Raw genomic sequence first — 26,978 nt, 5'->3', positions numbered from 1 at the left:
CAGTTAACCTATTGAAAATAAGAATTTGTTCTTAACTGACTTGCCTAATATAAAAATAGAAATTTTCTGTCTCTGGATAATAGAGTCGATGAGCTCAGGGTGAGGATTTCTTCCCAGAGAGACATCAGGGATTGTAACATACCTTGTTTTACATGGACACATTGCACTCTCGGGATATACAGCCGTGGCCAGAAGTTTTGAAAATGACACAAATATTAATTTTCACAAAGTCTGCTACCTCAGTTTGCATGATGGCAATTTGCATATACTTCAGAATGTTATGAAGACTGATCAGATGAATTGCAATTCATTGCAAAGTCCTTCTTTGCCATTCAAATGAACTGAATCCCCCAAAAAACATTTCCACTGCCTTTTTGCCCTTTCACAAAAGGACCAGTTGACATCATGTCAGTGATTCTCTCGTTACCACAGGTGTGAGTGTTGACGAGGACAAGGCTGGAGATCACTCTGTCATGCTGATTGAGTTCGAATAACAGACTGGAAGCTCATCATCAAGAACTTCAAGAAGAGCGGATCAATTGTGAAGAAGGCTTCAGGGCACCCAAGAAAGTCCAGCAAGCGCCAGGACTGTCTCCTAAAGTTGATTCAGCTGTGGGATCGGGGCACCACCAGTACAGAGCTTGCTCAGGAATGGCAGCAGGCAGGTGTGAGTGCATCTGTACGCACAGTGAGGCCAAGACTTTTGGAGGAGAAGAAGGGCAGCAAAGAAGCCACTTCTCTCAGGGAAAAACATCAGGGACAGACTGATATTCTGCAAAAAGATAAAGGGATTGGACTGCTGAGGACTGGGGTAAAGTCATTCTCTCTGATGAAACCCCTTTCCAATTGTTTGGGGAATCCGGAAAAAAGCTTGTCCGGAGAAGACAATGTGAGCTCTACCATCAGTCCTGTGTCATACCAACAGTAAAGCATCCCGAGACCGTTCATGTGTGGGGTTGCTTCTCAGCTAAGGGAGTGGGCTCACTCACAATTTTGCCTAAGAACACAGCCATGAATAAAGAATGGTACCAACACATCCTCTGAGAGCAACTTCTCCCAACCATCCAGGAACAGTTTGGTGACGAACAATGCCTTTTCCAGCATGATGGAGCACCTTGCCATAAGGCAAAAGTGATAACTTAGTGGCTCGGGGAACAAAACATCAATGTTTTTTGTCCATGGCCAGGAAACTCTCCAGACCTTAATCTCATTGAGAACTTGTGGTCAATCTTCAAGAAGTGGGTGGACAAACAAAACCCCACAAATTCTGACAGACTCCAAGCATTGATTATGCAAGAATGGGCTGCCATCAGTCAGGATGTGGCCCAGAAGTTAATTGACAGCATGCCAGGGTGGATTGCTGAGGTCTTGAAAAAGAAGGGTCAGCAAATATTGACTCTTTTGCATCAACTTCATGTAATTGTCAATAAAAGCCTTTGACACTTATGAAATGCTTGTAATTATACTTCAGCATTCCATAGTAACATCTGACAAAACATCTAAAGATGCTGAAGCAGCAAACTTTGAAAATGAATTTATGTCGTTCTCAAAACTTTTTGGCCACGACTGTACCGTCTAAGTCCATCCAGCCAGTTGGGTTCTCTGTTCATCGCGCAGACATGAAAAAAAATACCTCTCCGGGAAGAAGAATGGCATGGGTGTATGTTTCATGATTAACAACTCATGGTGTGATTGTGATAACATACAGGAACTCAAGTCCTTTTGTTCACCCGACCTAGAATACCTCAAAATCAAATGCCGACTTTGGTTATAGTCACAGCCTGGTTTATCCTCCCTCAAGCTGATACCATGACAGCCCTCAAAGCACTTTACTGGACTTTATTCAAACTGGAAACCACATATCCTGAGGCCGCATTTATTGTAGGTTTGGATTTTAACAAACAAATTTGAGAAAAAGGCTGCCGAAGTTCAATCAACACATTGATTGTGGTATTTGCGTTGCTAAAACACTCGACCACTGCTACTCCAACTTCCGGGACGCCTACAAGGCCCTCACCCACCGTCCTTTCGGCAAATCTGATCACGACTCCATTTGGCTCCTTCCTTCCTATAGACAGAAACTCAAGCAGGAAGTATCCATGCTAAGGACAATTCAACGCTGGTCTGACCAATCGGAATCCACGCTTCAAGATGGTTTTGATCAGACTGGGATATGTTCCGGGTAGTCTCCAATAATAATATTGATGAATACACGGATACGTTGACTTGAGTTTATCAGTAAGTGGATAGGAGAGGTTGTACCAACTGTGACTATTAAAACCTACCCTAACCTTAAACCGTGGATAGATGGCAGCATTTTCGCAAAACTGAAAACAAGAACCATCACATTTAATCATGGCAAGGTGACTGGGAATATGGCCGAATGCAAAGCGTGTAGTTATTCCCTCCGCAAGGCAATCAACAGGCAAAACGTCAGCATAGAGAGAAAATAGAGTGGCATTTCAATCGCTCAGACAAGACGTATGTGGCAGGGTCTACAGACAATCACCGACTATAAAAGGGAAAACCAGCCACGTCGCGGACACCAACGTCTTGCTTCCAGAATAGCTAAACACCTTCTTCGCCCGCTTTGAGAATAATACAGTTCCACCGACGCGGCCCACTACCAAGGGCTCTCATTCTCTGTGGCCGATGTAAGACATTTAAGTGTATTAACCCTCGCAAGGCTGCTGGCCCAGACGGCATCCCTAGCCGCATCCTCAAAGCATGTGCTGACCAGCTGGCTGGAGTGTTTACGGACATATTCAATCTCTCCCTATCCCAGTCTACTGTCCCCACATGCTTCAAGATGTCCACCATTGTTCCTGTACCCAAGAAAGCGAAGGTAACTGAACAAAACGACAATTGCCATGTAGCACTCACTTCTGACATCATGAAGTGCTTTGAGAGACTAGTCAAAGATCCTATCACCTCTACCTTACCTGACACCCTAGACCCACTTCAATTTGCTTAGGTTGGAAAAAACACCTTCACTTTGCTGATACTCAACACTGGGACCTCACAAGCATGCGTGCTCAGCCCCTCCTGTACTCCCTGTTCACCCATGACTGTGACCACGCATGCCTCCAACTCAATCATCAAGTTTGCAGACGACACAACAGTAGTAGGCTTGATGTGGATATGGGGGTGCTATTTGCTTATCAACAATGACGAGACAGCCTACAGGGTGGAGGTGAGGGCCCTGGGAGTGTGGTGCCAGGAAAATAACCTCCCACCTAACGTCAGCAAAACAAAGGAGGTGATCGTGGACTTCAGGAAACAGCAGAGGAAGCACCCCCCTATCCACATCGACGGGACCGCAGTGGAGAAGGTGGAAAGCTTCAAGTTCCTCGACGTACACACAAGCATTTCGCTACACTTGCAATAACATCTGCTAAACACATGTATGTGACAAATAAAATTTGATTAAATACATTTTATTTGTCGTCACATGCGCCGAATACACATGTAGACCTTACAGTGAAATGGTTACTTACAAGCCCATAACCAACAATGCAGTTCAAGAAATATAGTAAAGAAAATATTTGCTAAATAAACTAAAGTAAAAACTAAAATAAAAAAGTAAAACAATAAGATTACATAACAATAATGAGGCTATATACAGGGGGTACTGAGTTAATGTGCAGGGGTATAGGTTAGTCGAGGTCATTTGTACATGTAGGTAGTAGTAAAGTGACTATGCATAGATAATAAATAGCGAGTAGCAGCAGTGTAAAAACAAGGGGGGAGAAGCTGTTAAGGAGGCTTTTGGACCTAGACTTTTTTGGGCCTTCCTCTGACACCACCTTGTATATAAACTCAGCAAAACTGTCAACTGCATTTATTTTCAGCAAACTTAACATGTGTAAATATTTGTATGAACATAACAAGATTCAGTAACTGAGACAGACATGTGACTAACAGAAATTGAATAATGTGTCCCTAAACAAAGGGGGGGGGGGGTCAAAAATCAAAAGTAACAGTCAATATCTGGTGTGGCTACCAGTGGCATTAGTTACTGCAGTGCATCTCCTCCTCATGGACTGCACCAGATTTGCCAGTTCTTGCTGTGAGATGTTACCCCACTCTTCCACCAAGTCACCTGCAAGTTCCCAGACATTTCTGAGAGGAATGGCCCTAGCCCTCCGATCCAACAGGTCCCAGACGTGCTCAATGGGATTGAGATCCAGGCTCTTCGCTTGCCATGGCAGAACACTGACATTCCTGTCTTGCAGGAATCACGCGCAGAGAGAACAGTATAGCTGGTGGCATTGTCCTGCTGGAGGGTCATGTCAGGATGAGCCTGCAGGAAGGGTACCACACGAGGGAGGAGGATGTCTTCCCTGTAATGCACAGCGTTGAGATTGCCTGCAATGATGCTGATGATGCTGTGACACACCGCCCCAGACCATTAAGGACCCTCCACCTCAATCGCGCTCCAGAGTACAGGCCTCGGTGTAACGCTCATTCCTTATCTTGGAACTGAGATGCAAAAAGTCCCAAATGCAATGTCCCATGAAGGAAGTGACCCTACCTAACTAATGCAAAAGTTACATTTGAACTTCATGATGAGAGAGAATGCAGGAGACAGTCAACTAATAAAGCAGGCAGCGGACCGTTTTTTTTTTTTAGGTGCTGAAATGTAAAGCTGCTTCCACAGCACAATCAATGGGAGGTGAACAGCACCTGGTGCTGAAAATATAGCTAACTTGTTACGCAAGTGGCACCAAGCAACATACAGAGAAAAACGACACCAGTCGAGTAATTCATTTCAACAATAATCTTTATTTTAATTTGACTTTACAAACAACAAGAGGGCTTAATTGTAGTCTTATTTATTCAGAGCCAAGGCCCATATAAAATAGCCTATCTCAGCGAGTTAAGTTATGAGGCTTAACAGCATCTTTCACAAGAAGAAAAATGGCCTAATAGAAATAGGATTTTTTTTAAATGCATTTGGCCTACTTACAATTGCAACTGGCCAACAAGGTAACATCCTACATAAAACAATAATTTAAAGAAAATAAGTCAATGTCTGTATCGGGAGTCTTGGGATAACCTGCTCCTGTAACGACAAAACAGACAGAAAATACTGTCAGCATGAGACCTAAAATAGCCATGGATAAGCACTGACAATAATAATAATCACAATAATGTTAGTATTTAATAATTAATCATATAGGCTACTAAGTTACTTACTTAATGGGAAAAGTTGTATTTCCCCTCGGACACGATCTTGTGGATGTCGAGTGAGAGGGTTGTGATTTTGATGCGCAGGCAGTCCTCGATTGACTTATGTGAAAGCCGGTTCCTGTCATGAGTCTTTACTGCGTTCAGAGGAAAATTAGGACGCGCAGGTGTAAGTCGATCCAAAAATTGTTAGCACATAATGCAAGTTTCTTTATTGTGCTGTATTCCTCTGAGCATGCCACCCAAAATGCACACAACGACTCAGCACTCCTGAATGCATCCCTGATTTGGCTCGTTGTTTGGAAGTTTTTTCACCATGTCCACAATTGTTTTCCCTCTTCCTTGTAAATACAGATTTAACCCATTTAAGTGACATAATAGGTCAGCCAAAACAGCTACATTAGAGAGGAATCCCTCAATTTCCAGAATACTAATGTGGTCCGTTGCTGCCCTCATTTAGCTTTTTCTGACAAAATCCACAACCTGGTCATACAGCTTACAGAATTGCTCTAGAGCTTTTACTTTACTCAGCTAGCGCACGTTGTTGTGAAGCAGGAGATCATAGTGGGTGGCCTCCTCTGATTCTGTCACAAGCTTGCAGAAAAGATGGTGTGTACTTGATGTCCCCCTGACAAAGTTGATTATGTTCATTACTTTATCCATCACATCCTTTAGCTCACCGTTTAGTCTGACACACAGCACAGTCTGATGGATGAGACAATGCAAGCCATTCATTTGTGGGGCGATTTCCTTCAACCTGCTGACCAGGCCCCTGTGTCTGCCCACCATAGCAGAAGCCCCGTCGGAGACCACAAAGTAGACTTTCAAATGACAGTCCATGCTGCGTAAACAATTCTTCCAGCTTTGTGAATAGGATGTCCCCGGTAGTGTGTCCTTCGAGGGGAATCAGTGCCAGTAGCTCTTCTTTAAAGTAATTTCCATGAAAATAACAGACATATACACACACAACTGTGCTACATCGGTATTGTCAGTACTCTCATCAATAACCATCATTGTGGTAATGACAGATTGGTATCTCAGCGCATTCTTAGTCTAAATTACTTTAAATATTTGCAGTGTGCAGACCATCATCAACCTGGGACCCCAAATAAACAATTTTGGACAAGCCTAAATCAATTACAGTCACGGTTGACCACCCCCCTCCTTCACGGCACTCAGCCTTGTGGCGTTTCTTCAGTTTCTGGAGCTTTACAGTTCACCCTCCAATGGCACATGTTCAAAGTGGATGGCCCCTTAATAATGTCCCGATTTTTCTCACCTGAGCCACCTCTGTCCTTTATGGATCATTATGTATTGTTCATTTTCCTACCTGTACACCAGCAGCATGAGAGAAATTTGGACGGGATCTCTCTCCATGCTCACTCCACGTGGACTCATGTCACACTCCTGAGAGAAAAGGCAGTTGATAGCTTTGACTGGATGCTGTGTACAAGTTGCTGGCTCGGACTCAGGTGTCACGTAAAATGGTGAAGGACCATAGTGAATGCCATTGTCGCCATTACTTCAGCTAGTTAGAGGGGGTGAGGTTCCCACTGTTCTCGGTCAAATTATCCTTTCCATGTATTTAGATACCATCTGTGGTCACATTCGCCAGAACCTGGAGAGAGGACAGACCAGAACAACCGTTTAGTTTAGGGCATTTCTGATCCAGGAAATCCAAACAAATTATTCACTGTATGACAAATTATTACTACTACCAATATTCTTAATACAGATTTCTAAAACAAATGTCAAAAAGAATAACACACAGTTGAAACCATTATTTTCACCAAATTGGTTTATACTCTATCATCTTGGGGATCTCACCGCAGAGTTACAGGGTTAGGGAGTTAGTGGGCTAATCCTTAGGGAGAAATCCCGACCAACCAGCAGACCCAATCTGGTGAGATTTGTTATTGAAGCACAACAAAAGCAAAGAAAACAACAACAGCAAGACACATTTGTTATATAGGCAGGCATGTGAACAAAACAATATGCATATTTACCAAAGGGTCCCAGGGGATTGGTAATTCCCCCTTTGGACACATGACTCATATTGTGATTCATGCGTCCAAAAAAAACAACACTGCCTGTTAAGTAAAAAATAAATAAATTAGAATAACAAAATCAAATTAGAATTACAACTCTTGATAACTCCATAAGGAAATAATTGTATCCCATAAGGTTAATGGTAAAATATACTAGAAACAGATGTCCCTCATTTAGGGGCAGCACTCGCTCTCTGTCCTTCTCGTGGTCCGAATCACACATAGGACAAATGCTAAATTATAAACTTCTTCCTAATTTAAATGTCACCCAATATTCTTAGCCTTTCTGGTAAGGGTGATCAGGCCTCACCAGGGGGTCAGTCAACCCTATTAAGTGAGTGTTTCTTTCCTTTTGCCTCAGACATTATTTAAAGATATTTCAAACATTCCAAAATGTTGAGTATCAAGTTTACATTGGATCTTTCAGTAAAATTCTTACCAATAGAATATTTATACTGGATCTCAATGACTGCTCTCCTAAGGCACCTGCCTCAGGAAGCCTTTCAATGGGAGAGATACAGAATCATTGATAAACACGTAAAATAAAGTTGGTAGCGGACATAACATCAGTCATGGAGAAAAGAAAATAATATGTACTTAGTTTGCACATCTTAAATCAGTCCTAAAAATACTTCAGCTTAATTGAGTTTGCTAAATATTGGGCAGGAAGAGTTTATAAAACCATGTGTATACAGAATTATACTTCAGACACATAACGGAAACAGATTATTGTTTTAGGTGACATTACCTTCTTACTTAAATCATTGGTGTAACCCAAACTATAGAATTGTAATAATAATAATAATAGTAATAATAATTGGAAATAGTCAAAAAATGTATGAATAATTGAATAAGATACCTCTGTCCCAAATTTCCCCACTATGTCACTTTCAGCCTGTTTGAGTTCAGTGAGTACTAGCGGCTATCTATCGTTCCACAGGAAACGTATCTCTAACCCAAACACCAGATTGTGGCTTCTACTTTAATATCAGTCCCAATGCTTAATCCCTCTGTTCATCATGTGACCTTGTATTGAACCATTTACTCTTCAAATTACTAAGATATTGCATTATTAGAGTTCAATCTGAAAGCCACTAGGACCCTTCTACCCAATAGGAAGACCTTCTCAATCTCTACTGCTAATACACCCGGATCACTCTCAAACAATGATCTGCTTTTACCCCTATTGCAAGGTTTAAAAACAAAACAAACATGATAACTTACTCCGTATTGGAAGGCATTGTTATAATTTTAGTCTACCCTGACAATGTTACCAATGAATATTTATTACTAATTTATGTTGGATATTCACTTTCTGCTTCCCACTTATTAAATGTCTATTATTTTAAGATTGACATGTAAATGCTCTGAATTTATAAAATACATCTGCCAATTCAGAAGGGAAGAGAAACTTTGGAGGGAGCATCCTTTCTAAGGTAGCTCTTGAGACTAGAGTCTCTTTCTGGGATCAACTTTCACAATAACTGGGCTGGCCCTGTTTATCATGCTCTGCCCATAATAAGTCTCAACCTAGCCTAGCAAGTTAAACGCTAATAACCCATTATACATTTTTACTTTATAAAATGTAGAAACCCATTATATGATTAATTTATCCAAATACATTTAACACCACTTACGTACTGTCCAAGATGGCGTAGCAGTAAGTCGTCCTGTCGTATCGTCTCTCTGTAAATATCGTCTCTTTTTCGTTTTAGATATTTTTTTTTTAGATATTTTTTTTTTTAAAGATTTTTTTCTTCGCATATCTTTAAAAACATTTTCGCTCGCTTCCAAATACTCTTCTGCAACCCGCCTCACCCAATGTAGCTACTTTTCCTAAAGTATTTATATTTACTTCAGAACCCCTCAACTGAAGCTAGCCAGCTAACCACCTGCTATGCTAGCGGTCTTCAGCTAACCCTTAGCTCGGAAAGCTCTCGCCAGTTCGAACAACGCGACGCTAACCAGAGCATAACGGACCTATTTTTTTTTTTTTACCCCGGATTCCCACCGCAAACGGAACATCTTTCAGCTGGATTTTCACAACTAGCTATCGAGCTAAACCGCAACCCTGGTTGATTACTCCTGGTCAGCGTTTCCACCCACGTAGCTTGAAGCTAGCCCGGCCAGAGCTCCTGTGCTCATAGCATACTCCTGGGCTACAATACCCGGACCCACGACCGGTCTATCGATGTCACTGCATGAAGAGGAATAAACAGACTCACCTCATCGTGACGTCCTCCAAAGGCTAACTCTCTAGCCCTCGCTATCTCCTTGCTTGCTAATTCGGCATGCTAACTGCTAGCTTGTTTAGCCCAGGTCCGCTAACTACTACCTTGTTTACCCCGGCCTGCTAATCTGTTAGCTTGTTAGCACAGGCCTGCTAATCTGTTAGCTTGTTAGCACAGGCCTGCTAACCGTCTGCATCGCCGCGTCCCAAACACGCAGTGGCCCATATGTACTTTCTATCTCTTCCCGATTTTTTAAAATTTGTTTATACCTTCCGGAAACCTGCCTCACCCAATGTGGTACGGAATCGCTATTATTTTTAATTTTTAGAACACACTCAAGAACCTCCAGAAGCTAACCAGCTACAAGCTATTTAGTCATTGTTAGTTTTTTAACCTGGATAACACTCGCCAGTCCAGCCCCCCTGCCCCCTGGACTCTGATCACTTGGCTACATAGCTGATGCACGCTGGACTGTCCATTAATCACGGTACTCCATTCTGCTTGTTTGTTTTATCTGTCGGCCCTGTTGCCTAGTCAATGCCATTTTACCTGCTGTTGTTATGCTAGCTGATTAGCTGTTGTCTCACCCACTGTTTTAGCTAGCTTTCCCAGTTCAACACCTGTGATTACTGTATGCCTCGCTGTATGTCTCTCTCAATTGTCAATATGCCTTGTATACTGTTGCTCAGGTTAGTTATCATTGTTTTAGTTCACAATGGAGCCCCTTGTCCCACTCCTCATACCCCTGATACCTCCTTTGTTCCACCTCCCACATATGCGGTGACCTCACCCATTACAACCAGCATGTCCAGAGATAAAACCTCTCTCATCATCACCCAGTGCCTGGGCTTACCTCCGCCGTACCCGCACCCCACCATACCCCTGTCTGCACATTATGCCCTGAATATATTCTACCATGCCCAGATACCTGCTCCTCTTATTCTCTGTCCCCAACGCTCTAGGCGACCAGTTTTGATAGCCTTTAGCCGCACCCTCATACTACTCCTTCTCTGTTCCGCGGGTGATGTGGAGGTAAACCCAGGCCCTGATTGTCCCCAGGCATCCTCATTTGTTGACTTCTGTGATCGAAAAAGCCTTGGTTTCATGCATGTCAACATCAGAAGCCTTCTCCCTAAGTTTGTTTTACTTACTGCTTTAGCACACTCTGCTAACCCTGATGTCCTTGCCGTGTCTGAATCCTGGCTCAGGAAGGCCACCAAAAATTCAGAGATTTCCATACCCAACTATAATATCTTCCGTCAAGATAGAACTGCCAAAGGGGGAGGAGTTAGCCTGCAAAGTAATGTCATACTTTCCAGGTCCATACCCAAACAGTTCGAAACTACTAATTCTGAAAATTACTCTCTCCAGAAATAAGTCGCTCACTGTTGCCGCCTGCTACCGACCCCCCTCAGCTCCCAGCTGTGCCCTGGACACCATTTGTGAATTGATTGCCCCCCATCTAGCTTCAGAGTTTGTTCTGTTAGGTGACCTAAACTGGGATATGCTTAACACCCCGGCAGTCCTAAAATCTAAGCTAGATGCCCTCAATCTCACACAAATCATCAAGGAACCCACCAGGTACAACCCTAACTCTGTAAGCAAGGGCACCCTCATAGACGTCATCCTGACCAACTGGCCCTCCAAATACACCTCCGCTGTCTTCAATCAGGATCTCAGAGACCACTGCCTCATTGCCTGTATCCGCTACGGTGCCGCAGTCAAACGACCACCCCTCATCACTGTCAAACGCTCCCTAAAACACTTCTGTGAGCAGGCCTTTCTAATCGACCTGGCCCGGGTACCCTGGAAGGACATTGACCTCATCCCGTCAGTTGAGGATGCCTGGTCATTCTTTAAGAGTAACTTCCTCACCATTTTAGATAAGCATGCTCCGTTCAAAAAATGCAGAACTAAGAACAGATACAGCCCTTGGTTCACTCCAGACCTGACTGCCCTCGACCAGCACAAAAACATCCTGTGGCGGACTGCAATAGCATCGAACAGTCCCCGCGATATGCAACAGGAAAGCTAAGGCCAGCTTCTTCAGGCAGAAGTTTGCATCCTGTAGCTCCAACTCCAAAAGGTTCTGGGACACTGAAGTCCATGGAGAACAAGAGCACCTCCTCCCAGCTGCCCACTGCACTGAGGCTAGGGAACACGGTCACCACCGACAACTCCATGATTATTGAAAACTTCAACAAGCATTTCTCAACGGCTGGCCATGCCTTCCGCCTGGCTACTCCAACATTTACATTTACATTTAAGTCATTTAGCAGACGCTCTTATCCAGAGCGACTTACAAATTGGTGAATTCACCTTCTGACATCCAGTGGAACAGCCACTTTACAATAGTGCATCTAAATCATTTAAGGGGGTGGGGGTGGGGGTGAGAAGGATTACTTATCCTATCCTAGGTATTCCTTGAAGAGGTGGGGTTTCAGGTGTCTCCGGAAGGTGGTGATTGACTCCGCTGTCCTGGCGTCGTGAGGGAGTTTGTTCCACCATTGGGGGGCCAGAGCAGCGAACAGTTTTGACTGGGCTGAGCGGGAACTGTACTTCCTCAGTGGTAGGGAGGCGAGCAGGCCAGAGGTGGATGAACGCAGTGCCCTCCAACCTCGGCCAACAGCTCCGGCCCCCCCGCAGCTCCTCGCCCAAGCCTCTCCAGGTTCTCCTTTACCCAAATCCAGATAGCAGATGTTCTGAAAGAGCTGCAAAACCTGGACCCGTATAAATCAGCTGGGCTTGACAATCTGGACCCTCTATTTCTGAAACTATCCGCCGCCATTGTCGCAACCCCTATTACCAGCCTGTTCAACCTCTCTTTCATATCGTCTGAGATCCCCAAGGATTGGAAAGCTGCCGCAGTCATCCTCCTCTTCAAAGGGGGAGACACCCTGGACCCAAACTGTTACAGACCTATATCCATTCTGCCTTGCCTATCTAAGGTCTTCGAAAGCCAAGTCAACAAACAGGTCACTGACCATCTCGAATCCCACCGTACCTTCTCCGCTGTGCAATCTGGTTTCCGAGCCGGTCACGGGTGCACCTCAGCTACACTCAAGGTACTAAACGACATCATAACCGCCATCGATAAAAGACAGTACTGTGCAGCCGTCTTCATCGACCTTGCCAAGGCTTTCGACTCTGTCAATCACCATATTCTTATCGGCAGACTCAGTAGCCTCGGTTTTTCGGATGACTGCCTTGCCTGGTTCACCAATTACTTTGCAGACAGAGTTCAGTGTGTCAAATCGGAGGACATGCTGTCCGGTCCTCTGGCAGTCTCTATGGGGGTGCCACAGGGTTAAATTCTCGGGCCGACTCTTTTCTCTGTATATATCAATGATGTTGCTCTTGCTGCGGGCGATTCCCTGATCCACCTCTACGCAGACGACACCATTCTATATACTTTCGGCCCGTCATTGGACACTGTGCTATCTAACCTCCAAACGAGCTTCAATGCCATACAACACTCCTTCCGTGGCCTCCAACTGCTCTTAAAACGCTAGTAAAACCAAATGCATGCTTTTCAACCGATCGCTGCCTGCACCCGCATGCCCGACTAGCATCACCACACTGGATGGTTCCGACCTTGAATATGTGGACACCTATAAGTACCTAGGTGTCTGGCTAGACTGCAAAGTCTCCTTCCAGACCCATATCAAACATCTCCAATCGAAAATCAAATCAAGAGTCGGCTTTCTATTCCGTGACAAAGCCTCCTTCACTCACGTTGCCAAGCTTACCCTAGTAAAACTGACTATCCTACCGATCCTCGACTTCGGCGATGTCATCTACAAAATTGCTTCCAACACTCTTCTCAGCAAACTGGATGCAGTTTATCACAGTGCCATCCGTTTTGTCACTAAAGCACCTTATACTACCCACCACTGCGACTTGTATGCTCTAGTCGGCTGGCCCTCGCTACATATTCGTCGCAAGACCCACTGGCTCCAGGTCATCTACAAGTCCATGCTAGGTAAAGCTCCGCCTTATCTCAGTTCACTGGTCACGATGGCAACACCCATCCGTAGCACGCGCTCCAGCAGGTGTATCTCACTGATCATCCCTAAAGCCAACACCTCATTCGGCCGCCTTTCGTTCCAGTACTCTGCTGCCTGTGACTGGAACGAATTGCAAAAAAATAAAAAAATAAAATAAATAAAAATCGCTGAAGTTGGAGACCTTTATCTCCCTCACCAACTTCGAACATCAGCTATCTGAGCAGCTAACCGATCGCTTCAGCTGTACATAATCTATTGGTAAATAGCCCACCCATTTTCACCTACCTCATCCCCACAGTTTTTATTTATTTACTTTTCTGCTCTTTTGCACACCAATATCTCTACCTGTACATGATCATCTGATCATTTATCACTCCAGTGTTAATCTGCAATATTGTAATTATTCGCCTACCTCCTCATGCCTTTTGCAGACATTGTATATAGACTCCCCTTTTTTTGTCTACTGTGTTATTGACTTGTTAATTGTTTACTCCATGTGTAACTCTGTGTTGTCTGTTCACACTGCTATGCTTTATCTTGGCCAGGTCGCAGTTGTAAATGAGAACTTGTTCTCAACTAGCCTACCTGGTTAAATAAAGGTGAAATAAAAAATAAAAAACATGTGGGTGTGCAAGTTGTATATTATTATTATTTCTATTGTTACTTCGTCAAATCTCTAGTAACCCATTATACATTCATACAGCATATTCGGTAATAGTACTTTCTCCTTTCATGTCTTCACACACACGATTCCCCATAACATTGTAGTGGTATTTATTAGAGAGGGGTAAAGAAAGATTTTGTTCGGGCGCCAGGAAGATATTAACCATGCCGAAAAGAGTAGAATAGAGAGAGTACCACTACCAGACCCACACACATCAGCAGAAGAGACTGTTTACCAGATAGCCAGTGGAGAGAAAAGCGAATACACACCATATAAAACCCACATCACAGCACAGGGGTAACCCCAACAAGAATACCTCATACAATAATACTAATAATGGCAGAGCAATTTCACAGCAACTTCATACAAGAACAAACCCAGTCATCAGAGGATTTGCAATAATCTGTATTATTTTCTTTTGGATGAGTGCAGAGTGTATGAATGTGGGGTTGTTCATCGACACAAAAGGCCTTAAAAATGTCCACAGTCTTCTCGGCCACATGTCATTAGTACACCCACCTCAATACAGTTCACATAATGTACAACTTGCAAGCAACCTCCCTTTCAACTAAAATGTCCATCCAAATACTTCTGAAAGGGCAATAATAGTCCAGCTCTAATGAACTTCCATGGGAAGTGCATTTGAAAAATAGAGAGTCTGTTGCAGGGTAAAGCACTGGAATGAGAGGGAAGAGAAAGAGAGAGAGAAAAAGAGAAATCTTAGCTGTGGTCTTCAGGTGTGCAGGTGTACTGTCTGACTGTCCGATGGTTTGTATGTTAAAGCTTCGCAACAATGTTGCTACTAATCCATGTGATCCATAAGGGGCACGGTCCCAAACAAAAACAACCACGATCTAAAGCGATCACACCGATGATTGTAGTTTATAAAGTATTTAACTCAAACGCTGAAAACAAACAAAACTTCTACAGCACACACAATCAAACTGTCGCGCCACCCAAGAGCTCCTCCCCAAAGAGCTGAATGAGCTCTCTTTATTTCCTCCTTCCTTACTGCTCATGCGCTCTTAAAGTGGCAGTGCACGGTGAAGGCTCCGTGCAGATTTCGCCACAACATTATATCAACTTAGGTATTCACATCCACACTATCCCATGTGCATCATCAACGATTCCTAAATGCCTACAATAACACCTCATCAGTGTTTCTCAGACAACATAGACTTTTCTATCATTACATCCTATGCACCATATGCTTCTTCAACAGTTCTCTTGCCCCTACATCCTTTACATCTATAATTAGACCTCGTGCTAGTAGACCCAGACTATGATGGGCGGTGGTGGACGGAACCCCTTGATAACATTATAGATCGAAAAACTCAGCTCACAGAACTGGTTGGGGTATTCATTCAAAAACTCACCTCTCACACTCACACAACTCTTACATTCACTTAGTACTATTCCTAAACACACTCTAATCTCCCTTATTACCCCATGTGCATCTTCAATGATTCTCCTGTTTTTACTTCTTATGCACCATATGTATCTTTCTATGCATATAGAAGAGTACCTTGTGCTATTACCACGTAGACACTTCTCTTATAAATGCCTACAGACTGCTGTTAGCGGGGCTTTCCATGGTACCGTTACTTGCACTAACTCTAGTCTTGACTATAAGACTAGCTCGAGCCTTCTTTTGTCATATGTATCACTGCCAAGGTTCCCCTATAGTCTCTACAGTATCTATACCCTCTATATTCTTTCAGATCTATAGTCTCTCAGTGTCTATAGTCTCAGAAGTTTATGTAGTCATAAACTACTGATTGTACTGGTTTGCCACATACATATAGAATAACACACACATTTTCACACATTCACTCAGTACTTAATAGTAATTATATCTCTTATCTAAATTTCAATCCTCTTATCCAAATTTAAATCAGCTTATTATCCAAATTTCAATCACTTAACTAATATTTCTTAAATTACAAATTTCAATCTTATTATCCAAATTTCAATCAGCTTAATAGCCAACCTTCAATCTGTTATTATCCCAATGTCAATCAGTTTAATACTTTCCACACTCACACAACCCTCACATCCAAATTCACTTCATGCTATTATTTGACTCAAGACTAGTGGTTCCGTACTCCATTTTTATGTTTAGTTTTTTGGGCTTTGTTATTATATTTTTTTCCTATTTTTATTCAAATTAATTGACATTTTCTTACTGAAATTCAATCGGCGTGTCTCCTCTGCAGCTTACAGTAAGGGTCTGGGCGGGTCCTTGTCCTCTTTTGGTCAGACACTTCTTAAAATGTGCCACCGGTTTTCCTCGCAGACCCCCACTGGAATGCTCCGCAGGCAGAATCCATCATCCTGTTCGTTGATGCCAAATTGCTGTGGAAATTCTACCCACTGGGACGCTCATGAATGAATCATTGTTTATTAACAACTTGCTGGAGAGGTCACAGTCAAAATTAGATGCATAAAGTACCGGTCTGAAGTGAGCTCTCCCGGGGCAGTCCCGTGAGTTCTCTTATATACTGCAGACAAGTTACATTTGCATGATTTAGCTTATTCACCTTTCATAATGAATTATCATTAACGTTTGCTTCATTCATGTGACCGACCAATACTGGTTCATGCATGTGACAGGCCAATCCACCATGAGGCTTCTTCTTCCTAAGCTGAGACCATGAAACTGAGATATCTTTTGTTCTCAAAACAAGGGTCTGTGCGTACTGCCAAATTGCAGATACTGATAGTGAGGATTCATTCAATCAGTCACTTAAATGAACACAGAAATTGGTTATTAGAAAAGCACAAACATAAAACGTTCCATCCCACTACTTTGAAGCAACGGAAGTTACGCCTCATAATATAAAATAAAACATTCATGTTTCAAACAATTAAGTATATTTTCAAAATGCATAATGCCTTCAGCTCACATTGTAAAGTGGTGGATGATGCTCTGATAGCCTTGTTTTGGTTTATTTCATAACTGTCTGTCACACCTGCTCCTGCAACGCCCTCTACTGGTCATCCTGTATCTCTTTGACCTGCCTCCTCCCCCAGTGCTCTTTCCCTCGGTGTGTGTGTGTAGACAGGTGTGCTGAAGTCTGAGCATATCCCCATTCAGCTGCAACTCATTCCATAATCAAGACCTCAACAAATACTCAGTCCTGACACTTCCAGATCGTAATCTCGGCTCAGGCAGTTACGCTTCTACTCCCTTGGATTCCTCCCCGGACCTGCTTACCCTATCTCAACCCCCCTCGCTCCAGCCTCCGCACCTGGTCTCCAGCAACCCGCCCGAGCTTCCCTTGACCTGCACTCCATCTTCCCCGTAACCCATAAATACCTTGGTTACTTCATCCCCGTCTCCTTGCCTGAGTCTGCTCTTGGGTTCAACCCTTCAGCTCCACTTAAAACCATAATTTACAAGATTTGTAAATGTTTCCATTGTCTTTTGTTTGGAGTGCTCCCTTGTCTGGTTCTCTGTCCTGATAATGTTGAGGGTCTGTATGCTGTGTGTTTGTGATAGTTGTGTTGTATAAATAAGATGACTAATGAATATACACACAGGTCAATTTAATTCCACAAAATTATGCACAGTAACCTATAGACCGATAAGCATGACATTCAACGTATTTACGTCGACCGGTATTTCCATCAATGAATAAAAAGTATTGCATTGCCGGCTAATGTAAACCCTGCCACTGACAGTTAGCTACCTAAAAAATATATACAGTACCGGTCAGAAGTTTGGACACACCTACTCATTCCAGGGTTTCTCTTTATTTCTACAAGACAAGTTCAAGTAACAGACAACTCAACATCACCTGTTCAGAGGAGACTAAGTGAATCAGGCCTTCATGGTCAAATTGCTGCAAAGTATACTGCATGCAAGTATTTTTTTACCCCACCCTGTCGGCAAAACAAATCGCAGCTATGGCATAGCTAAGTTACTTGTAAACGCATTCTAATGTGATTTTGAAATAAGAACATGCTTCCATGAATATAAAATACCATTAGCCATTTCCCGAGATACTTACCCACGAATTGAATGGGCTAACAACGATAAGAATTACTGAGCAGTAACAGAGTTAACAGGTGTATGTTTTTAATGGCAAATGAGTTCACAACGAGCTGATACTATTGGTCTTTCTATTCTGATCAGCCAACCATATGGGGGGAGTGTTTTGGACGACAAAGGAAGAAGTGGTTATCTTTTTTTAAGTGTCATGTTGTATATTGCTGGCGGGAGTCCAACTATCACTAGATGGCGAGCTTTTCTGCTGCCGTGTTGGGATTTGATGTGTCGTCTTTACCAGCCTCGCACGTCATTCTTTCTGTAATATCACTGGTCGTCACTAGTTACCACAGCCAAAAAGTCATAAATCCCGACTATTTCTACAATTTATTTTCTGAAAATCTGACTCTAACTAACTCTAACTACACGGCTAATATTGTGCCTAACCATGACGTTAAATGAAAACCAAAAAACACATTTTTGTTTTAAACAGTTATTACGATATTGCCATTTGACTTAGTGGCTGTGGTAACCAGTGGAAACCAATATCTCTGGCTGCGTGTGTTGTCGGACCTCAGTGGGTGGGACCAAACGATACCTCAACAACAAGATGTAATAATCGTGACAAATTAAGGGAAACCCGTCATTGACAACGTTCTATTTACTTGTGGCAGGTTATTAATTGAAACGCTTTTTAAATGTCAGTTCTTAGGACATGAAGGTTGTTGGCACAACATCAACAATGCAGCTGTCTCCCACCAACGGAGATTTTACCTTCGTCTCGTCAACTGAAGCTGAGGGTAATGTTAGCAGGCCGTGAATACTGTCATGTGTGTTTTATATTCATTTTAGTTAGCTTGCTAGCTAGCTACCGTATTTGTCAACACGCCATTCTGATAGCTTGACATTTAATTCAAGCATTTAACTAACCTTGAATCATAGTGTTGTCAATTTTGTCAAGTTATGTAGTGGTTCAGAGAGATTTGACAGCTTCTGCAGCTTTTACGGCTAGGCTAGCGTTAGCAAGCCAACTAGCTAACGTTAACTATATCACTGAAGTAAATCCATCTGTCTAACTATATTCTTCTAAAGATAAGCGTAATACATAACTCAAAAGTATATTTTCACTAGTTGCATGTATTGCTGATTGAGGAAATAAAGTTGTCATTTAGACAGTAGGACAAACAGGGGGACAATTATTTTCGTCATTCTACGTCTGTTTTTTTGCTTAAGTGAGGTGATTTGGTTTAGTGTAAAACGATCTATCGAGGGAAAAAAGGTATCCTTAATTGTGATACAGTTGTGTACAGTTCAACAATACAGAAATTCAACGCATGTTATATGTGAACCAATAATCGTTTACATTAAATTCCATTCAGATCTAAGTGGTACTATCGATGCCCCAGATGTTAAATTGAACATGGGCAGCGACAATGCAAAAGACCCATATGCAACCACGTTCCTGAGGAAACGAGGCTATGGATGGCTACTGGAAATAGAGGAGGATGACCCAGAAGACAACAAACCTCTTCTGTAAGTACCTTCTTCAAGAAACCCATTCTTTGTCCATGCACATTGATATTAAAATGACACTGACATCCAATTTGTCCATCACTGCTAACTAAATGTGCTATATCTCATGATGCTCCTGTTCTCTCTCATATGCTTGTATGATTAGGGAGGAGCTGGACATCGACCTGAAAGACATCTACTACAAGATCCGTTGTGTGCTGATGCCAATGCCCTCCTTGGGCTTCAACCGGCAGGTTGTGAGGGACAACCCTGACTTCTGGGGTCCTCTGGCTGTAGTGCTCCTGTTTTCCATGATCTCCATCTACGGACAGTTCAGGGTGAGGCGGCAGGACAACCTGTGATTTTTTTTTTTCTTTTTCTTCTCAGATCACACCAAAACAATGTGTCCTTTAGTACCATGTCACAATTTTCAGCTTGAAAGTTGTTTTAATTATTTGTTGCATTATTTTATTTCCTAAGGTTGTGTCTTGGATAATTACCATTTGGATATTCGGATCTTTAACAATCTTTCTGCTGGCTCGTGTTCTCGGTGGTGAGGTAAGCGCCACCTTTTTAAGTTAAATGATTTATATTCCTAGTCTTGATGAGTAGTACATTTCTCTTACTTGATACTGTACATGCCTCTGGATGTGAATTTGCTTCCTATTACAACATGAATGATGTGGCATGCTGTGAAACACTGACTTGCATTGTTTTATATCGGTTAGGTGTCTTATGGACAAGTCCTTGGAGTGATTGGATACTCTCTACTCCCGCTTATCGTTATAGCTCCCTTGCTTTTGGTCATTGGGGGTTTTGATGTTGTTTCTACACTAATAAAGGTGAGCACATCAGAAAAGATAATCAACATTTATTCTCTCACATTTTCCACAAAAATGTATCTCTAATTCAGCACTGCAAATTTGATTTAACATACGCTAATATATTCAAAGCTTTGAACATATTTAGATTTTTTTTTGTTGATAATACAAACGTACTCTTAAATCAGATATGAGTGTTTATTAGTTGTCAACTGTCTTTCATTTTCCAGCTTTTTGGGGTATTCTGGGCTGCTTACAGTGCTGCTTCTCTACTTGTTGGGAATGAATTCAAAACCAAGAAGCCTCTTCTCATATACCCTATTTTCCTTTTGTACATCTACTTCCTGTCACTATATACTGGGGTCTGATTGGACAAATGGCTAATGTGGGCACTTTGGTTGGAGACTGACACAAAGCACTGTGAAAAGACACACAAGGATTCATTCCACAATGAAAATAAGGAACATGGATTTTTTTAAAGGTTATTTTCTCCCTCTTCTTTTATCTCTGTTTACAATCCTAGACTGTGGGGATAAGGGTATATGTTCGTCAGTGTATTTAAATGTGCCCCTTACCTCTTTGCTCATTAAAAAGCAGTGTATAGTGTAAGGCTGCATTCAGATTTTATTGTAATTAGAACCCTGGTTTGCATTCACATCATATAATTATTTAATTAAGGTGTGAAATCATGTTGGGGACACACAGATTTTTGTTAATGCTTTTATTCCATAGAGGAAGGTGGTGCCAAATACAGTGCACAAATGTTCAATTAGAATTAAGGGGTTAAGAAAGACGTCAACCGCTAACTGAGGTTCCACCATTATTTTGTAAGATAGTGGGTTTAACATACTGTTATGCGTTATTTAGTTGTCATTTTATGCACCTTTTACAAACCTTTATTTCTTAACTTATGAATTTCAGCCTGGGTAGGCCAGTAGATGGGCAGTTTGAGTGAAATAAAACAGTCTACTAAAGTGTGGTGCCTTTCATTAGTTGTTTTATACAGTTGTTTAATCTTTTATTGAACTGATGTATATTTTCAGACAACTTCCTTGTATCGATTGTACTTATAGCTACTTAATGTGTTGGAGACGTGATAGTATCAGAACATGTTATACAATTGTGGAACATTTTTAGACCTGGAACAATAGTGATATTTATAATGAATTCACAGTGGGGTGTGGGGGATTAAAAGCTATCAACATGATTGTCCATATAACTGTTGTACTGTACTAGATATTTTAAAATACATTCCCTCTCATATGTAAAATGTTATCATTAATCTGCATGCCTGTTAAAAAAAACAAACTCACACCCAAGCTTTTATGTAGGATTTATTGGCGGGGTTCAAGTTGTGGTATTTACAGCAATTAGAATATGAATTATTAGCTGTTAACATTAATTTTAATATCGTTAGTGTGTTGTGCTGACACATTGTTGTATATAAGCATTTAGAACAAATACTGTTCATTTGTTCTTGAAATGTGCCATTTAGATCTTAATCGTTATTACAGAGTACATCTGAAAAAGGATATCAGATAAACGCAAATAAAGTATGCTTATGGTTTCTAGTGGTAAAGGAGGAACGGAAATGTGCATTGGTTTTTACAGTAATGCGGTTTAAGCCAATTTCTGTGTTATTTGGTGTCCGTCTTCAAGGGCTTTACACGTGATAAAAGGTCTTGGTGGGCTGCTAAAACTCAACAGACCGATTGTTTAACTGTACAGTAGGGGGGCGTTCGTTCTTTCGCTTGCTTGCTGTTGCGCGGTATGTTATAGGGACCACTGGGCGATGGGTTTTACGGTTTATTATTCGGGGTTCTTGGGTGGGGATCTGCTATATATCCCAACATCAGGCAAGGGATGAATCAAAAACAATATAGTCATAATTACATATAACTCACATAGCTAGTAATTTATATCTATGGGAGTCACAACAAACACAATTTACAGTGGGGAAATAATAACATTCACAAAACAGTAATCCAAAGAGGTTCTCCTCTGTCTGTACTCCGGAGTCAACATCGCAGTGCCCTCTCTGGTGTCGCGTGATAGTCAAGCACTACGCTAGTTCCGTTTACCTGACGTTCATCTGAGTGCAACGCTTGTAGCTTTCTCAGTACTGATGGTGAATAGCTACTGCTGCGGTAACCGGTGGAGGAACAGAAGCCGCAGAAGGAGAGTCAGCAGTAGTAGAGGAGCGGTAGTTTGGGATTAAGCGTTTACAATTATTAATCTTACTCGTATAAACGGGAGCTTCCTAAAAAACAGAAGGGAACGGGGAAAATAAATAAAGATGGCGGCCGCGGCCTCGCCGGGCTCCTGCTCGTCCACCTCCTCAGACTGGATTGTACTGAGAGACGGTTGCCTTCGTTGCGACGAGGAGGGCCTGCGGAGCCTTTCCTACCACCCGGCCCTTAACGCTATCCTGGCTGTTACTAGCCGGGGCAGTATAAAAGTAATCGACGGCACTTCAGGGGCCATTCTCCAGGCCTCGGCCTTGCACGGTAAGTCAGGGCCAAGGAACTAGCTAAGTGGTTTAGTTAGCTAGGTAGCTAGCAATCAGGTGATTGTCATAACTATCAGATGAAACGACACTGGTCAACAATGTAACGTTACATTGGGCCTGCTGTGGTGGTTGACTTGGGCTAAGTTAGCTAGCAAATAAACATACATTTTAGAATTTGTCGTGAATTCTGACATTTAGCTACTGATTCACTTGCTAAACAAATATATTTTGTTATCCGATTCCTATAAAAACCACTTGAATACATAAGTAGCTAAATGTCTTAAGAATCGTCTTGTTGTCAAGACGTTTTGCTAACTAGCTAGATAACGTCAACGTTAGCTAACTAGCGATTTGTTATGAAAACAGCTCTCTGATCATGAACTGGCCGCAAAGCTAGCGAACCCGCTAACGGTGTATAACGTTTTGTCAACATTCAATCAATCGTTAAGTGTCATAATAGCTAACTAGTTAGGCACATTATCTTGCTTAAATATGTAGCCTCTATGAATAGGGTAAGTAACATGTTGATATCAAACGTTAATGTTAGTTACCTAGTTGTATTCGGTGGTAGTTACCTAGTTAATTGTGATGACACTAACATTACTAGTGAGCTAACTCGTTTCGTTGGCTGTGTTGGGCCAAGGAAGCAAAATGTGCATTGTGAGATTGCTGGCTAACTATGTTAGATAGCTATCTACAAAGAAAGTGTTTGAAGGCTAGTTTACATTACTGACAATGTGAAGTCACATTCGCTAGTTGGCTACATAGCTAATACCGTTAGCTAGCTAAGATGTAAATTAATCGATGATCACCAGCACCGTGCATACATGTGTCGCAGTAAATGTTAGCAAGCTTGCTAGGTAACGTTAGTTTGTTGTAGAATATTGATCTAGTTAGGTAACGTTAGTTGGCTAGAAAGGTTATGACGTGTAGCTATTCCTACTACGCAGAACAATAAAGTATGCAATGCCTGTTAGCTAATAACGTTAAGTTAGTATTGTAGCTGTAACATTTTGTGTGGAAAATGGTTGACGAAAGTGAATAGGCTTGGCTTTAGTTTTTGTGACAATTTATATTTGACGATGCCAAACAATAGAAAACAGTGTTTGTTCTTCAACGTGACCCCCATCTGTAGCTACATTGAATGCAGACTTGGCTGGTGGGAGGAAATGTGAGATGACGGTTTTTGCACTAGCACTACACATCTGATCCAAATAATGAAAGCTTGATTATTTGAATCAGCTGTGTAGTGTTAGGGGAAAAACCAAAACGTACATATATCCCTTGGGGTCCCGAGGACTGAGTCGTATGCACACAATAATGCAATTATTAGAGAGTAAGGTTACATGCACACAACAATGTGATGGTGTATTGTCAGATAAATATAGTAGTTCAATTAAAACGTTGACATGCTTTGCAAGAATAATGATTTTCGTAATAAGCCTGTTTGCATGGACACTGAAATCGGCCACTCTTGATAAATGCAGAAAATAAAAAATAAATGTGCTATCACAACAACGTTATTTTTGGGGGGCATATTTGATTCTGAGTTTGGACTTACACAGTTTGTACAGTGCATTCGGAAAGTATTCTGACCCCTTGGCTTTTTTCACATTTTGTTACAGCCTTATTCTAAGATGTATTAAATAAAAACAAATCCTCAATACATCTACAAACAATACCCCATAATGACAAAGCGAAAATAGGTATTACATTTTTTGTGTAAATTAATAAAAACAGATCTATTCAGACCCTTTGCTATGAAAGCAAAAACCAAGCCATGAGGTAGAGCCAAGCCATTGCCTATAGAGCTTTGAGACAGGATTGTGTTGAGGCACAGATCTGAGGAAGGGTACCAAAACATTTCTGCAGCATTTAAGGTCCTCAACGAACACAGTGGCCTGCGTCATTCTTAAATGGAAGAAGTTTGGAACCACCAAGACTCTTCCTAGAGCTGGCCGCCCGGCTAACAGGAGTTGGGGGAGAAGGTCAGAAAATCAGAGAGGTGACAAAGAACCTGGTGGTTACTCTGACAGAGCTCCAGAGTTCCTCTGTGGAGATGGGAGAACCTTCCAGAAGGACAACCATCTCTGCAGCACTCCACCAATCAGGCCTTTATGGTAGAGTGGCCAGATGGAAGCCGCACCTCAGTAAATGGCACATGACAGCCTGCCTGAATGCCAAGCGTCACTTCTGGAGGAAACCTGGCACCATCCCTACAGGGAAGCATGGTGGTGGCAGTGTCATGCTGTGGGTATGTTTTTCAGTAGCAAGGACTGGGAGACTAGTCAGAATTGAGGGAAAGATGAAAACCTGCTCCAGAGCGATCAGGACCTCAGACTGGGGAGAAGGTTCACCTTCCAACAGGACAACGACCCTAAGCACACAGCCAAGACTACGCAGAAGTGGCTTCGGGACAAGTCTCAATGTCCTTGAGCAGCCCAACCAGAGGCCAGACTTGAACCTGATCGAACATCTCTTGAGATAAGTGAAAATAGCTGTGTGGTGATGCTCCCCATCCATCCTGACAGAAGTTGAGGTTCTGCAGAGAAGAATGGGAGAATCTCCCCAAATACAGGTGGGGCGGCAGGGTAGCCTAGTGGTTAGAGCATTGGACTAGTAACCGGAAGGTTGCAAGTTCAAACCCCCGCGCTGACAAGGTACAAATTTGTTCTGCCCCTGAACAGGCAGTTAACCCACTGTTCCTAGGCCGTCATTTAAAAATAAGAATTTGTTCTTAACTGACTTGCCTAGTTAAATAAAGGTAAAATAAAATAAATAAACAGGTGTGCCAAGCTTGTTGCGTCGTAACCTAGAAGACTTGAGGCTGTAATCGCTGCCAAAGGTGCTTCAACAAAGTAGTAGCTATTTCTATTTTTATATACATTTGTAAAACAAAATTCTGACCTTTCTCATTATAGGGTGTTTAAATTGAGAAATGTTTTAAATCAATTTTAGAATAAGGCTGTAAAGTAACAAAATTTGGAGAAAGTCAAGGGATCTGAATACTTTCCGAATGCACTGTATGTCGCCAATTGTTCATCCTTGTTTCCCAGAATAATGGGAATGGTGATTAGCTTGAACCAGGTTGAATTAGCATTGCCCTAGCATTTTACATTACAGCACATAATGAAGTGGTAGTAACATAGTAGATGCTACAAAAGTCTTAAGGTTTGTTTGGGAAATTGTTTTCATCGTAAGTATCTTTACAGCAACAATAATAAGGCTACCCGATAGGGCAATAAAACATTATTTTTTGGGGGCAGATGGTATAATTGAAACAAATCAAGTTTTGTGAAATATTAATAGGCTTTCCATATTTCTGTGCAAATATTGTGAATGTAGCAAGCAACTTTGCAGTGTAGTTCATCAATATTTCAAAGACTAATTTAAAAGTCTATTTTATTATCTGGTAAACATGATGGAGTTATAATCTGACAAAAGTCCTGCTAATGCTACGTCTTTGTAGCTACTCTAATACCCTGATGTTTGTGTTTCCTAGCTAAACCTGGAGGCCGTGTTAGGTGTCAGTACTTCCCTGCGGTCGACAAGGTTCTCTTCGTGGACGACTACGCAGTGGGCTGCAGAAAGGACTTGAACGGTATCCTGCTGCTGGACACAGCCCTGCAGGCCCCCGTGGCCAAACCAGAGGACATGGTCCAGCTAGAGCTGCCTGTTACAGAGGTAAGAGAGCCAGCCACTGACGCATGACACAAAACGCACCCGTACATAGCACTTGGAAAAGTTGCCAAACTCACATTTGTGATTTGACGAAGATCGTTTTTTAAAACCTATTGCTAGAATCACTAACCATCATATTATATCTTTAACAATTGTCTTCTAGTACCACACACAACGAACAACAATGCTCAAAAACAGGTAATGTGCTACTTTGGCTGATTGTCATCTAACAACAACAAAATGTATTTCTTAATACATTGTAAATAGGGCCGTGACGATATTAGCATCATAATACTCAGTATCGTGGCAGGAAAAATCTGCTTT

At 42.1% G+C, this 26,978-nt stretch overlaps 2 protein-coding genes and 1 long non-coding RNA gene across 23 annotated transcripts in view; 2 read left to right on the top strand and 1 right to left on the bottom strand.

The window, feature by feature from the left end:
* Positions 1 to 4,765: 4,765 nt before the first annotated feature.
* Positions 4,766 to 10,765, bottom strand: LOC135512362 (uncharacterized). 5 transcript variants are annotated; one of them, XR_010451401.1, is made up of 5 exons: positions 8,876 to 10,756; positions 7,678 to 7,738; positions 7,018 to 7,280; positions 5,200 to 6,808; positions 4,766 to 5,065 (listed from the first exon to the last, which is right to left on the bottom strand). It is a non-coding gene; the product is annotated as an uncharacterized LOC135512362 (long non-coding RNA). The 5 variants fall into 5 exon arrangements; XR_010451402.1 differs by having other exon boundaries at positions 7,197 to 7,280; positions 8,876 to 10,555; XR_010451405.1 differs by having other exon boundaries at positions 7,018 to 7,738; positions 10,019 to 10,765.
* Positions 10,766 to 18,684: 7,919 nt separating this feature from the next.
* Positions 18,685 to 21,438, top strand: LOC135512361 (protein YIPF4). The gene is made up of 6 exons (XM_064934337.1): positions 18,685 to 18,931; positions 19,511 to 19,664; positions 19,810 to 19,981; positions 20,124 to 20,201; positions 20,372 to 20,485; positions 20,695 to 21,438. The coding sequence occupies exons 1-6, from the start codon at positions 18,847 to 18,849 to the stop codon at positions 20,830 to 20,832; spliced, it is 741 nt and encodes a 246-aa protein (XP_064790409.1). The 5' UTR covers positions 18,685 to 18,846; the 3' UTR covers positions 20,833 to 21,438.
* Positions 21,439 to 22,527: 1,089 nt separating this feature from the next.
* LOC135512358 (baculoviral IAP repeat-containing protein 6-like) overlaps positions 22,528 to 26,978 on the top strand; it is a 146,985-nt gene continuing 142,534 nt past the window's right edge. For 16 of the 17 annotated variants that reach the window (XM_064934336.1, XM_064934335.1, XM_064934321.1 and 13 more), the window contains exons 1-2: positions 22,528 to 22,971; positions 26,476 to 26,657. In XM_064934336.1, coding sequence (XP_064790408.1) covers positions 22,761 to 22,971; positions 26,476 to 26,657 — 393 coding nt within the window. In that variant the 5' untranslated portion in view covers positions 22,528 to 22,760. Of the gene's footprint in view, positions 22,972 to 26,475; positions 26,658 to 26,823; positions 26,853 to 26,978 lie in introns of those variants that run through there. The other variant, XM_064934333.1, reaches the window with a different exon arrangement.

Source organism: Oncorhynchus masou, chromosome 24 (assembly GCF_036934945.1).
Source record: "Oncorhynchus masou masou isolate Uvic2021 chromosome 24, UVic_Omas_1.1, whole genome shotgun sequence".
NCBI classification, from domain to species: Eukaryota; Metazoa; Chordata; class Actinopteri; order Salmoniformes; family Salmonidae; genus Oncorhynchus; species Oncorhynchus masou.
The sequence above is the reverse complement of the archived record's forward strand: the minus strand, read 5'-3'. Positions and strand labels throughout refer to the sequence as shown.

Coding starts and splice junctions, on each gene's coding strand:
- LOC135512361 (XM_064934337.1), top strand. CDS start 18,847: ATGAAGGTTGTTGGCACAACATCAACAATGCAGCTGTCTCCCACCAAC. Junction 20,202..20,371: donor CTCGTGTTCTCGGTGGTGAG/GTAAGCGCCACC, acceptor TATATCGGTTAG/GTGTCTTATGGACAAGTCCT. Junction 20,486..20,694: donor TTGTTTCTACACTAATAAAG/GTGAGCACATCA, acceptor TTCATTTTCCAG/CTTTTTGGGGTATTCTGGGC.